This window comes from Acyrthosiphon pisum, chromosome A3, assembly GCF_005508785.2.
Source record: "Acyrthosiphon pisum isolate AL4f chromosome A3, pea_aphid_22Mar2018_4r6ur, whole genome shotgun sequence".
Lineage (NCBI taxonomy): Eukaryota > Metazoa > Arthropoda > Insecta > Hemiptera > Aphididae > Acyrthosiphon > Acyrthosiphon pisum.
The window spans coordinates 33,606,871-33,620,778 of NC_042496.1; the positions used below are offsets into that span (position 1 = coordinate 33,606,871).

Genomic DNA, 13,908 nt, shown 5'->3' on the forward strand with positions numbered 1-13,908 from the left:
CATAAAGAATTTTGGGTCACCATTCATCCCAGTTTTGCAGTGACTACGGGTTTTTAATTTATTGTCTGGTCTCCTGATAAAATGTTTTGGGATGTCAAATTGTATCGGAATTAAACTTTTAAACTATTAAACTTCAATAGTTTACGTCAAAATTTAGTCTTTTACAGAAATTCCTAGTTGAAAGCAATATTGTTTTGATAAATAATAAGATAATAAATATGATTACTTGATTAAATGACCAATTCTCTTTTAAAATTATTTTTGTGGCTTGGTGCGACGAATACAATTCATCATTGTTTTCTCATTATAGGAATAATATATTTTAATATTTTTTTTATATACTTGTCTATAATTTTTACCTTATAAAGTGATGTAAGTATGTATGATGTAAAGTATATCAAAGAGTGCCACTAATATGTTTTGTTTCAGTTTCGAAAAAAATAGAATGTTAAAAAAAACTGGCGTGGTAAGAGAGTGGTAATATTTTTCCCTTAAAAATTGAACAAAAAAAATTTGTTCTAGCTTAAGTAAAATAAAATATGGCAACCCTAAATTTAAAATGCTGGTTATTAAAACACTAGCTTTGATTTCAAATGTCTGGTTATTTGGACATAAAAAAGGTGTTAAGTTACCTACAATAATTATAGTTTTTAATTTCATAATTTTCTTTTTATAATTTATGTCTACATACTACTTGCATGTCAAATATTTTGATTTCCCGATTATATATATATATATATACTCTTTTTTTTTTGTATTATGAAACATAAAATCTATACAATTAATAGGTGCAATAAGCTTAACGTGATAAAAAACTCAATACAAGTGACTTGGCCTCTTCACTGACAACACAATGTTAATACCTGATGACTGGTCACATATAGTATAGAGATTTGATGTCAAAAAGTAATAGATTTACTAAATATATTATTATTATGTATTATGTTGTAATGTTAAAGTAATATTAGTCAATGCATCAAATTTATTATTAATAAATTATAAATTTAATTTTGGGTTTCAATAATTTTATTTTTAATGACATTTTGCAAAAATAGTATACTTAAAAAATGTTATTTGTAAATAATGAACATGCAGTAAGACGAATAATACATATCATAAAGACATGGTTATGAATAAGATGATTAAATATGATGATAAAATTAAATTTTTATAAAAATTTTAATTAAATTATAAATTGTCAAATATTTGTATAAGTAATCAGCTAATAAATTTATTTTATAGGATAAAAGTAATATTACTAATTTTTTAATCAATAATATTATCTTATTCATTCAATCATATATAATATTAGGTATTGATTACACAATACATTGTTAGTGCCTATACCATTATGATTGATTATATGATGTAATATATGCAATATGACATTTTAAAAACAAAACATTCATTAAGAAATTACATTTTTGAGATCTCGGAAAAAATTTGTTTTAATACTTTGTATTATGGTTAAGGGACCTTGTGCTGCTTTATCAACCGCAGTTCTATAAAATTTGAAAATTATATTTAATATTTTAGTTGCCTTAATTATTATAACACTTTTCCACTAATCTACAGCCCAATACCTATTTTGAGGGGGTTGATCCTGATATTATATCAAAAAAAAGACTTCACATCAATAATTTTCTGGCCTTATAGAATTGTCGGATTTTGATAACAATTTTTTTATCTGAAAGAAGACGACTTCCTACAGCCTGTAATGAACTCCAATTTTTATTTTATTTCAAATAATATAGTATAACTTGTAAAAAAAAACTTTAAAATTGTATTATTTTTGAAGACATATTATAAAATTATCATTAAAATATTGAAAAACGGAGTTCAATACTCTATAAGTTACAGAAAAAAAAAATTATCAAATCTGGTTGATTCTACAGAACAGGATCATTATTCTCGTAGAGCGTATTTTCATTTTTGTGGGCAAAATTACATTGGAACCGGGTTCCTTAATGTAAACATCATGCTACACTACAATTTACAAATCTAAAACATTCGTCTAAACTTAATATGTAGAAAACTAGATGAATAGTTGACACGTTTTGTGATTCATAAATCGTACTTATTGAAAATCGCTAATACAACATTTTAAACAATACAATTTTTTTGTTAAATACCGTCAATTATTTTTCCAAAAACGTAAATTTAATCGTATTAAGAACTGTGTTAATGAAAAATCACTCTTTATTCATTCAGTTATTACCTTATGTAAATGTTTACATTCAGTATTTGTTAATGGATGAGTTCTCATTTTTTTCCAAGGTTAACATATTATATTTTGATATTACGAACATATTCATCAATAGTCAAAATTATGTGGAATTGTGTATAATACTATAATTTATGGTACGATATAAAAATTAAAGCTATATAGTATATTATCTTATCTGAAATAATATACTGCTGCCAAGAATTTATTTAAAATTATAATTTTAATCTATTTGACCGTTGATCTAAGGAATACAGATTAATAATGGTTCTGAGTTTGTGACTGTTCTGTGCAATCTGTACTCCGCAATTACACTAATACACTAGTTAATTTTTATAGATTAACAAGACGTGTGTCTAATAATGGCAAACGAAAATAAAAATGATACAGATGTTAAAAATAATGATCTAGAATTAAAGTTTAGGAATTGTTTGAACCATAATATATTGTTACAATAAAATAAGAGTATTTATTGTAATAGTAATAAATAATAATGATATTTTATGATATTTCGATAAAATGTTCTATGATCCGAAGGTCTCGATTTAATCTTTCTTCTATGGTCTGCATACTTTCTGAAAGTCGATTAAGTATAATTATTATATATTTTCTATGCATATTGTTACGGCTAGGTACTTGATTAGTAGTTAGTCTTAGTACGTACTTACTACTTAGTATTATAATAATAATATTTTACATTTAATATTTATACGTAATCGAATGAGACAATTACAAATAGTAAAAACACTAACGCAGATATCGTGATTTTCAATAGAAATATTTAAAAACGAAAGGCAATGACCGCCGCCCAACGATTATTTTCGTTCAGTATGGTCAATACTCAATTCTGTTGTTTTCTGCACTGTTCTGTGACTATTGGACGGAGGTATCGTTGAAATTTTCCCGCCATACAATTTTATCGCTCCCGGCTCTTTTGCTCCTACGACAACACTATAGTCTTGTGTCTACTCGTCTCTGACTACAACTCTGACCGGTGGTTTGCAGCAACCGTGTGGTTACCGAATCCAGGTTAGTGTATCGTACTCTTCGAACCGAACCTTCAATCGAAATATCTAATCGATTCACCTATCACCTTTCAGCCGCACGTGGACCTGTTGCACGTCTGCGGCTTACGAGCGTACTGTTTTCCTTACGTCCTACTGACTGTTCTGATTCTTACAGATCTTAACGGCTTGCAACGCGTATTATTGGAAATCGCTTTCAAAGAGTTCTTTAACAGGTGTCATACGTAATGGGAATTGGTCGCTATTAATTGATTTTGGATTATAATTAAAAATCTTTCTATAAAAGAAGTATAATACCTATTTAAATACCTACAGGTAAATTATTATTGAATAAGACTTGTGCTTGAACCTGTTATACATTGCTATAATACATTGCTTGTTTTTAATCTTAGTCAATTAATGTTTAAATGGTTACAGGATGGCTATTATACAATATTTTCGAAAGACACAGAATCTACCGATTCGGGAATCGCATAAAGTTTTAAACCTCAAATCAATATCAAAAGATATATCTGACATTCAAATTGAACAATGTTTTTACATTGATATTGGGGAACACAAAAATGTGTCCGCAGAAGAATTAAATAAATTAGAATGGTTGTTAACAGATCCATTAGATCGTCATGGACTGTCCAAGAGCAAATGTCTGGATAAAAAAGACAATAATAGCATTTTGATTGAAATTGGCCCCAGGTAAATGTAGTATGTTAAGTACAGTATTTTCATTATTTATTACTCAAAACAATGTTTATAATGGTATATATTAATTTTAGATTGAATTTTTCAACACCCTTTTCGAGCAATGTTTTATCAATCTGTAAATCCATAAATTTGAACTTTGTCAGACGTTTAGAAAAATCTACTCGGTATTTAATAACATTCATAAATAACGATATGTTAACAGCAGAATTGACTCAACAGGTTTTGTATTGGATATTATATACCTTAAACACTTAAATTTGTTTGAACATTGTACTTGATTGTGTTATTCATATTAACATTTTTACAGTTAACTACTGCTTTATATGATAAAATGACTGAAACGGTTTATACATCTCCTTTGCTATCATTTAAAAGTCAAGACATTAAAGAAAGTTGGTATGAAGTTGATATACTTGGTAGAGGTGTTGAAGCTATGAAAGAAGTCAATACAAAACTTGGTTGGTAAATATGAAAATTACATTTTGGTTGATAGTGAAGTAAAACTTTAATACTATTTTATATGTTATTGTTCATGATGACGTTGACTTAAATAATCTAATTTCTTAATATTTAATGTTTGTATAATTTATAGAAAAATAATAATTATTAGTCATTTGTGGTGTTAATTTGTTTTATAATTTATGCATATTCATTTAATTGACTGTTAAAATTATAGGTTTGGCATTTGATGAATGGGATATTGAAAACTATACCAACATGTTTTTAAAGTCCAACAGGAATCCTACGACTGTAGAATGTTTTGATTTAGCTCAGTCAAACTCTGAGCACAGTCGTCATTGGTTTTTTAAGGTAGGTATAAAAAAATATTTTTTAATTTTCATAATAATCTATTATATTTCTTTCCTATAGGGTGAGTTAATTATAAACGGGGAAACAATAAATAATTCATTGTTAGATATGATTATTGAAACACAAAATTTTTCAAACCCTAATAATGTTATAAAATTTAATGACAATAGCAGGTTTGTAATATAATTAACTGTGATTTGTTTAATTGAATAATTTAATCATTTTTGTTTTATTTTTTTAGTGCTATAACTGGATTTAAAGTCAAACAAATAAAACCAACAAAATCAACTGGTCCCAGTCATTATATTACTGAGGTATTAAATTTAAATTTGGTATTTACTGCCGAAACTCATAATTTTCCAACTGGAGTTGAACCATTTAGGTATTTTACTCAAAAACTATTTTAGAGACAATAAAATAATATAAATGTAATTCCTACAGTGGAGCATCAACTGGTACAGGAGGACGAATTAGAGATGTCCAGGCTGTAGGAAGAGGTGGGATTTGTGTTGCTTCTACTGCAGCTTATTGCGTAGGAAATTTATTCATTCCTGGTAATTTATGATTTATTTATTACACATTTTTTTATTTTGTTAATTATGATTTGACTGCTGAGTAGAGGTGGTATAAATCAACATTTTGACCGTGGTGATTTGTTAAAAATTGCATTCATTTTAAAAATTCTACAATCTAAAAAAAGTTTTGCATACGGTTTATGCCACTATAAACTGGTCAAAACTACAATTTTCACCTCTGATACTATGGTTATTAGAGTTAATAGACAACTTAAAAATAAAATGAATATATATTTATATTATTATAAGACTTATCTTTGGTGTTCATGAAGTTGTATTTCTTATGGCTTATACAATGTATTATTTATATACAAAAAAATCAAAAATATATGAGTCATGAAAAAACCAAAATTCATATTCATTAATTATTATAAAACCGATTTTAATTGATCAATATTCAATATTATACGTTAATGTACATTGTACAATATAATATACATACATATATAAATTAATGAATGTTTTCTAGGTTATGACTTGCCATGGGAAGATAAATCATTCATTTATCCTCAAAATTTTGCAAGTCCACTCAGAATACTTATTGAAGCTTCTAATGGTGCTTCAGATTATGGAAACAAATTTGGTGAACCTGTTATTAGTGGCTTTGTTCGCTCGTTTGGTATGATGGCAAATAATGAACGCCGTGAATGGATCAAACCTATAATGTTTACCGGTGGACTAGGCACAATGCTGGCTGAGTTTACTACTAAACTTACACCATATGAAGGATTACAAGTAGTGAAAATTGGAGGACCAGTTTATAGAATTGGTTTAGGTGGAAGTTCTGCAAGTTCATTTGAAGTTCAGGGAGTAAATAAGACTAGTTTAGAATTTGAGGCTGTCCAAAGAGGTGATCCTGAAATGGAACAAAAAATGAATCGAGTTGTTAGAGCTTGTGTTGAAAATCCAGGTTATAACCCTATATTAAGTATTCATGATCAAGGGGCAGGTGGAAATGGTAAATATTAAATAGTAATTTAAATTATAATATATTTTTAAATATAACTAATTGTAACTTGACATTAAATTATTTGTTATATTTAATTTTACAATGTAAGATTTATTTTTAGGAAATGTGTTAAAGGAAATAGTAGAACCAGCTGGTGCTATAATTTATGCAAATAAATTTGAACTTGGTGATCCTACAATTAATGCATTAGAGCTTTGGGGAGCTGAGTATCAAGAAAATAATGCTATTCTCTGTGATGAAAAAGATTTAGAATTATTGAACAAAATTTCCTTAAGAGAACGATGTCCAGTTTTACCAGTTGGTATTGTAACTAATGATGGAAAGGTAAACTATACAAATTATTTTTGTATTAGATCATTTAAAATTATACAATCTCCCAGCATTGGATATATTTTGTACTTGCTGTATACACGTGTAGATACATCTGATAGGTGAAAGGTGCATTTCAAAATGAATTGTTATTATTTTTGGATTGTTGTAGGTTGTTTTAACTGAAGATGATAATCCTATTTCTGAAAATGGAAAATATCCTGTCAACTTAGATCTGGATATGATTTTAAGTAAAGTGCCACGTAAGGTTTTCAAACAATCATGGCAACCAAAAGAAAATGCGCCCATTGTGTTACCTAATCTAACAGTTATTGAAGCATTGGACAGAGTGTTAAGACTTCCATCTGTAGCTAGTAAGAGATATTTGACCAACAAGGTTGATCGTTCTGTAACAGGTCAAATAGCCCAACAACAATGTGTTGGCCCATTACATACTCCACTGAGTGATGTCGCTGTTACTGTTGTTTCATTATTTGATACAGTAAGATAATAAAAAAGTGCCCTTTGTGATTGCTAAAAATTTGATTTAAATTTAAAGGTCGGAATTGCAACATCCATTGGTGAACAACCTATTAAAGGTTTACTTGATGCAGGTGTTGGAGCTAGAATGGCAGTAGCTGAGTCATTGACAAATTTAGTGTTTGCTCCAATATCATGTTTAGAAGTATAAATTATTCATATTAATTATTCATATACAACATATAGATATTAAACAGGGAACCATAACTTTTTTTTAAATTTATCATGTTATTATATTTGTAGGATGTTAAATGTAGTGGTAATTGGATGTGGCCTGCTAAATTGCCAGGTGAAGGAGCTGAATTATTTTATGCTTGTAAAGCTATGTGTGAAGTAATGAAACAACTTGGAATAGCTATTGATGGAGGTAAAGACTCTTTAAGCATGGCGGCTAAAGTTGGCGGGGAAAACATCAAAGCACCTGGTATTAAGTTTGATTTATTTAATATAAATATATAATTGAATATTATTGTAAATTAATTGTAAACTGTTTAATAGGTTCTATAGTTATCTCAACCTATGTTCAATGTGAAGATGTAAGATTAGTGATAACTCCTGATCTTAAAGGACCAAGACAAAGTCACAAAAGTGAAGAAGCGAGTTATCTTCTGTTTGTAGATTTATCTGGTGGTCAACGACGACTTGGTGCTTCAGCTTTGGCTCAATGTTATGGACAATTAGGCAATAGTTCACCAGATTTAGATGATCCCAGCATGTTGAAAAAAGCATTTAAATCTATTCAAAAACTTATAAAAAGTATAAAATAAATTCCTTATTAACTACCTATATATCTTAAATTATATTATTTAATTTAAATGGTTTCAGGCCAAAAATTATTATCTGGTCATGACATAAGTGATGGTGGGCTAATAACATGTCTATTAGAAATGGCTTTTGGTGGATATTGTGGATTCAATGTGGATTTAAATAAAATTAAATATTCATCTAGTAAAAATATTATAGATATATTATTTGCTGAAGAATGTGGTTGGGTTTTAGAAGTGGATGCTAAAAATGTTGACCAAGTGCTCTTGGAAATAAATGTACCTGTTTATGTTATTGGTCGCACATCAACATATGGCAACAAATCTCGAGTATGTTATTATTAGAATATTTTATTTTGCTTAGTAAATTAAAATAAAATTAATAATTATTAATTACTTAACTATTTTATTTTTCTAGATTCTAATAGAAAATTCAGGGGAAACTATACTTGATATTAAACTAACTGAATTGTTCAAAATGTGGGAAAGCACAAGCTATGAGTTGGAAAAAATCCAGTCAAATGTTGTAACTGCTGAAGAAGAATTTAATTCCTTAGAAAATCGTTTAGGGCCAGTTTATTCTTGTAATTTTGAATTAAATAATTCATTAGCTGTGTCAGGTATGAAGAATAATTGATTTATTTTGAATGTCTAACATGAACATATTACAGTAATCACTCAATAATTTGAAATTCAGGGGACTGAGTTTTACAGAGGTTTTTGATTTACCGAGTGTTCGAATAGATTGTTCATTATCTTTATAGTACATACACATGAACTTGCATATAATTGCGTTTAAGAAAATTTGAATTATAAAGGTTCGTGGAAAAAAACTTGAATTATCGAGGGGACCGGAATACATGTATTTTCTTCTAATTATAGAGGTTTTCTCAGGGGACTCGGCGTTTAGTTTGATTTATGGAGTTTTTTCAATTATTGAGTGACTACTGTATAATTATTACTTAACATTATCCTATTATAAGATGCTGTTAAATGTCTAGCAATACTCTATAGACTCGATTATAGTCATTCCAATGAATAATCCTTGGTTTTGTCACAATTACTATTAATAATAAATAAGTTACTAACCATACTTTAACTTAGATCTTAAATCTAAAAAAGACTGATCTTCCTGCCTACTGTTATAAAAATCAACCAAAATATTTCCAATTTTGTGTCCATTATTTTCTCATATAATTCATGCCGTTCCCTTAGCATAATTGGCCCAGGGATTTTAATGACTATAACTGTCAATTGTTATAATAAAAATTAACAAAAAGAGTAGTTCTTTATGGATCTTCTACTTAGTCGTCAGTTCTTACAGCCATATATTATAAAATTTACTTTTGTATTTCTCTTACACATATTGTGTTATTGTAACTATATGTTTATTATAAACAAAAAAAATAACCTTTTATTTAAATGTTTCAATTTGTATATAGATTTGTCATTGAAAGTGGCTGTTATCAGAGAAGAAGGAACAAATGGTGACCGAGAGATGAGTGTGGCACTGTTTATGGCTGGTTTTGAAGTATGGGACATTACTGTTCAAGATCTCTTAAATGATGCGGTTAATGTTGATCAGTTTAGAGGTTTAATTTTCCCTGGAGGATTTAGTTATGGAGGTATGATATTATAAAACATATTCAATGCGTATGACAAGTGTTTGCGTGATTAGGTTTGTTTGTTTACATGGACGATGCATATTCATGTTTTATCAATAATACATTTTTTCAATTAGTAATAAATTGCCCAGTGTTGGGTAAAAAACTTACTATACCTGTCAGCATTATAGAACATTTATTTGTTTATTAGTTGTAAGACAGTTTTTAATTTTTTTTTAGTTTTTAGTTTTTATATACACAGCGGAACAAACATACAAACTTGATACGCAGCGAATGTGTTATTAAATAGGTAGTAATCATTATTATATGTTTTATCATTTATTGCGTATTTAGATGTATTGGGTTCAGCCAAAGGATGGGCCGCAAGTTTAGCATTCCATCCTAATGTTAAAAAAAGCTTAGAAAATTTCATGTCTAAAAATAATACATTCAGTTTAGGGGTATGCAACGGCTGTCAACTTATGTGTAACCTTGGATTAGTTGGTACATTTTTATTTAATTTATCTGTTTTATATACATTATTTAAAATATATGTCTAGATAAATATAAACATTCATTTTAGGTGAAATTAATGAAAGCAATACTTTAAATATTGATGACCCTCCTGTAATAATGTGTCACAACAAATCTGGCAGATATGAAAGTCGTTTTAGTACGGTTAAAATTAATCCTTCAAAGGCTATTATGTTCAAAGACATGGATGAAAGTATACTTGGTGTATGGATTGCTCATGCTGAAGGTAGTTAATTTGAAAAATATAGTACATAATATATGAAAAAAAAAATAAAGGTGATCAATTTTACCAAGACATCAAGTTACAATTATGTTAAGATAATTTTACAATATTATATCACTATTAAATTTATTGACTTAAATATTTTAATATTAATTATTTATCTATTGTTATTTATTGTTATTTAATATTTTTAAAGTAAAATATGTAATTAAATAATTACATTTTAGGACGTTTTGAATTCCGAAATGCAGATGTCAAAGATGCTCTTGTTACCAATAATTGTATTCCCATTACATTTGTTGATGATCAAAATATCTCAACTGAAAATTATCCAATGAACCCTAATGGTTCTCCTGGTAAGTGATACAATTTAAGTTCAATTTTGTATTATTTATTCTATGATCTTTTGGAAAACATTTTAGGATACTATTTATAGCTCTTTGTTAGGTAAGCTATATGCTCTTAAAATTCTGAGAAATGTATTCTGCCATCTGCTTTACTAGGTGATTTTTTTCCCATAGTCAAGGATTTTTATACTGCAATACTTTATTTATACATAAGTACAATATATTATGTATCGAGACAATTTTAATTAATCATGTAGGTATTATTATAATTCATATAAAAAGAAATTTTAAAACCTGATTTGCATTTTATTTTATGACCATTAAATTTTGAAATATGTTGAAATTAATTATTTTGATGAATGCAATTATAACCTGTTGTTTAGTGTTAACAGTTCATAATCGTCCATATTTTAACTATTAAAACTTGAAATATTGTAATTCAAGGTCGTTCTATGTATAAAAACATAGTTATATTTTATTTTAATTAAATTAAAAAACCTAAACTCATGATTTGATTACTGATTAATAACAAAAAAATTAAAAATTAATGAAAACTTAAAACTTTGTTCAAGCAGTATTAATTATTTTCCATTTAAATATCTAATTTTGTTTGATTTTGAAATTTTGAACTTTAAATTGCTTATAAAAAAATTTCTCATATGTTTTTTTGATATTTTAAAATTGCTTTAAATAAAACTTTAGAGAAATCTTGTATTGAATTTTCAAACTTTTTGCCCGAGCAAAATACTTTTATATAAATACTAAATAGAATACTAAATACCTAAGATTTTTCTTAATATTTTGAAAATTTCTTGTTGAAACAATGATAAAGGTAATGTCGAATTTTTGAAGTTATTAGATACTATTATTTGAATTACAGCCAAATAACAAAAATTGTTATTTTAAGTGAGAATTTTTTTGTCAATATTGTCAAAACTGGAATTTCAATAAGTTTCATAAAATTTACATTTTGCATTATTATTTATTTACATTACAGTTTTTCGGTAATTTTTTTAATTTTTTCGAATTATTTTGAGAAGTACCGAGAATTTTACATGTGACGTTCCAAAAGCGTCTTAAACTCCGTTAAATGGAAATTCCTCATATTTTTAACACAGTAATTTGGGTGGTTTTGACCAAATATAAAATACAGGTCTAAAGACTAAAATTATAATATACTATTTACAATTATAAAATTGTAAAGCAAACCATAAAATATTAATTTTTCGTGAGCCAGTTTTTAGAATGCAAAAACTATAAATTTGGTCTTTGCTTAAATTGTATTTGATTAATTTTGGTTATTTTTCTAAAAACATCGATAAAAATTAGGTATTCGTTTGGTCAAAAAGCTCGTAAACAAAAAACTTAATACAAAGTTCAATCATAAGTTTTTATTATATTATTTTGATGTAACTATTAAATTACCGTAGATTTGAGAAAATACCACTTAAACAATGGATGTTTAAATTCGAAATTTCCATCATGCTCTAAAAAAATTTTGAAAACTTCCAGTTTTATTAGTTTCTTTTAAAATTACTGTTCATTAAGTATTTTATGCTCGGTCTAAAAACTTGAAAATGTAATACAGCGTTTCTTACAAGTTGTTGTTAAAGGGAAATAAAAAAAAATTGATTGTAAACCCACAATATTTTTTTATGATCGTCTGTTTTTTTTAACAAAATTCATTAAAATCACGAAAATTGGCAAATTATTTCTAGTTAGAAATAAAAAATATTCTGTTGATATCTAAGCTTTGAAAATGTAATACAAGAGTCCTCTTAAATTTTCCTACATTTAACATAAAAAAAATTTTTCCTCGAAAGTCAAATTAAATTTTTACGAGCGTTTACGATTAAACATTAAAAATGTACACCTTACACCAAATGTTTATTTTATCATTTCCTATATTTGATAACATTTTTACTTGCTTTGAGCTGTTCATGTACATTTTCAATTTTCAATTTTGTTAGTTTGTTTTTCTATAAATATCAATAAAATTGTATTCGTTGGGTTTAACAATTTAATACAACTTGGTATATTGTTACAGCAGCAAACAAAATTTTTTAAAAATACATAGGCACGTTTTTTTTTCTTATTAGCATTCAAAGTTCAAATGTTACCAACATTTATCGAATTGAAAATTTACAAATTATTTAGAGCTAAAAATGTATAAATGTTCAAGTTTTATAACAAAGGATTAACCGCCACTTAAATTTGTTTGGAAAATTAGGTGGCCCCCTCCATTAAAAATGTCTAAATACTCCACTGCTGCAGTAACCCACTTGTAACCTACTGTACAGTAGAGCGAGTAGTGATGACACCCACTTACCCGCATTTTATAGTTTACTAGCTTAGTCTTGAACTTTTGATACAAGATCCCTCATATAACCAAAAAATCACTGATAATTTTAAGAAAACAGGTAGGTATGCAAATATAATATTTTTTTTTGCAAAAATGAATTCGACCTAAATCTGGCTTTATTATTACTTATAAAAGCAATATTAAGATAAAATAAAATATCCTATAGGCTGACACACCGTCTTCACTCAGATTATTTTTTCATTTACAATGATATAATATAAAGGTATAATATTGAATTCAAATCGAACACATATCCATTCAGTAACCCATTGCAGAGCTATTCCCACTGTTGCATTTTTTATTCATGTAGGTTTACGTAATCCGTTAAAACGTATATGAGTTTACGTTCTTGTTTACTAGTTGACTATAGAGCTGAAACTTAAAAAAAAAATTATATAATAATACAGTCAACGGTAGCTTGACTGCTTCATTCGGGTATTTCGTTGTTTGTTTTATGCATCCATCTTAATTATTTTACAGGTGGAATAGCCGGTATATGTTCATTTAACGGCAGACATTTGGCGTTAATGCCGCATCCGGAACGGAGTGTGTTCACGTGGCAGTGGCCTTATACGTACGGGCTAAAGACTGCCTCTAAAGACGGCGATCGCGCCCCTTGGATGCAGATGTTTTATAACGCCTATGAGTGGTGTTCCCGTAATTAGTCGAACAAAACGTACACAGCACCTTTTCGTTGTTGAAAAACATTTTTTAATAATAACAATAGCAACCCATTATTGGATCAGCTTCGTATATAATATAGATTGAAATACTTACAAATAAATCCGTACACAATATAATAATAATATAATATACCTATGCGTATTATTATTATATCGTGTATAAAAAATCAAAAATGTTTTTGTTTTTTTTTTCGACCTACCGCACATACGCCATGCGTTGTCTTAGGCTTTTGTCG

General features: G+C 27.6%; 1 protein-coding gene across 2 annotated transcripts; it reads left to right on the plus strand.

The window, feature by feature from the left end:
- The first annotated feature begins 2,767 nt into the window (after positions 1-2,767).
- Pfas (phosphoribosylformylglycinamidine synthase) lies at positions 2,768-13,846 on the plus strand. 2 transcript variants are annotated; one of them, XM_016800472.2, is made up of 22 exons: positions 2,768-3,253; positions 3,325-3,564; positions 3,667-3,942; positions 4,023-4,170; positions 4,259-4,409; positions 4,628-4,761; positions 4,822-4,934; positions 5,003-5,143; positions 5,203-5,315; positions 5,806-6,294; positions 6,407-6,630; positions 6,788-7,117; positions 7,175-7,300; positions 7,399-7,579; positions 7,654-7,911; positions 7,981-8,249; positions 8,338-8,539; positions 9,362-9,544; positions 9,878-10,027; positions 10,107-10,283; positions 10,508-10,636; positions 13,470-13,846. In XM_016800472.2, the coding sequence occupies exons 3-22, from the start codon at positions 3,668-3,670 to the stop codon at positions 13,652-13,654; spliced, it is 3,978 nt and encodes a 1,325-aa protein (XP_016655961.1). In that variant the 5' UTR covers positions 2,768-3,253; positions 3,325-3,564; position 3,667; the 3' UTR covers positions 13,655-13,846. The 2 variants fall into 2 exon arrangements, with proteins under 2 accessions (XP_016655961.1, NP_001156565.1); NM_001163093.1 differs by having other exon boundaries at positions 3,178-3,253; positions 3,407-3,564.
- Positions 13,847-13,908: the final 62 nt, after the last annotated feature.

What these genes read in the sequence shown, in the direction of transcription:
- Pfas (XM_016800472.2), top strand. Translation starts at nt 3,668, where the DNA reads ATGGCTATTATACAATATTTTCGAAAGACACAGAATCTACCGATTCGG. An exon ending in CAGCAGAATTGACTCAACAG is followed by an intron (nt 4,171 to 4,258) that starts GTTTTGTATTGG and finishes ACATTTTTACAG; the next exon opens with TTAACTACTGCTTTATATGA. An exon ending in TTGTTTCATTATTTGATACA is followed by an intron (nt 7,118 to 7,174) that starts GTAAGATAATAA and finishes TTAAATTTAAAG; the next exon opens with GTCGGAATTGCAACATCCAT.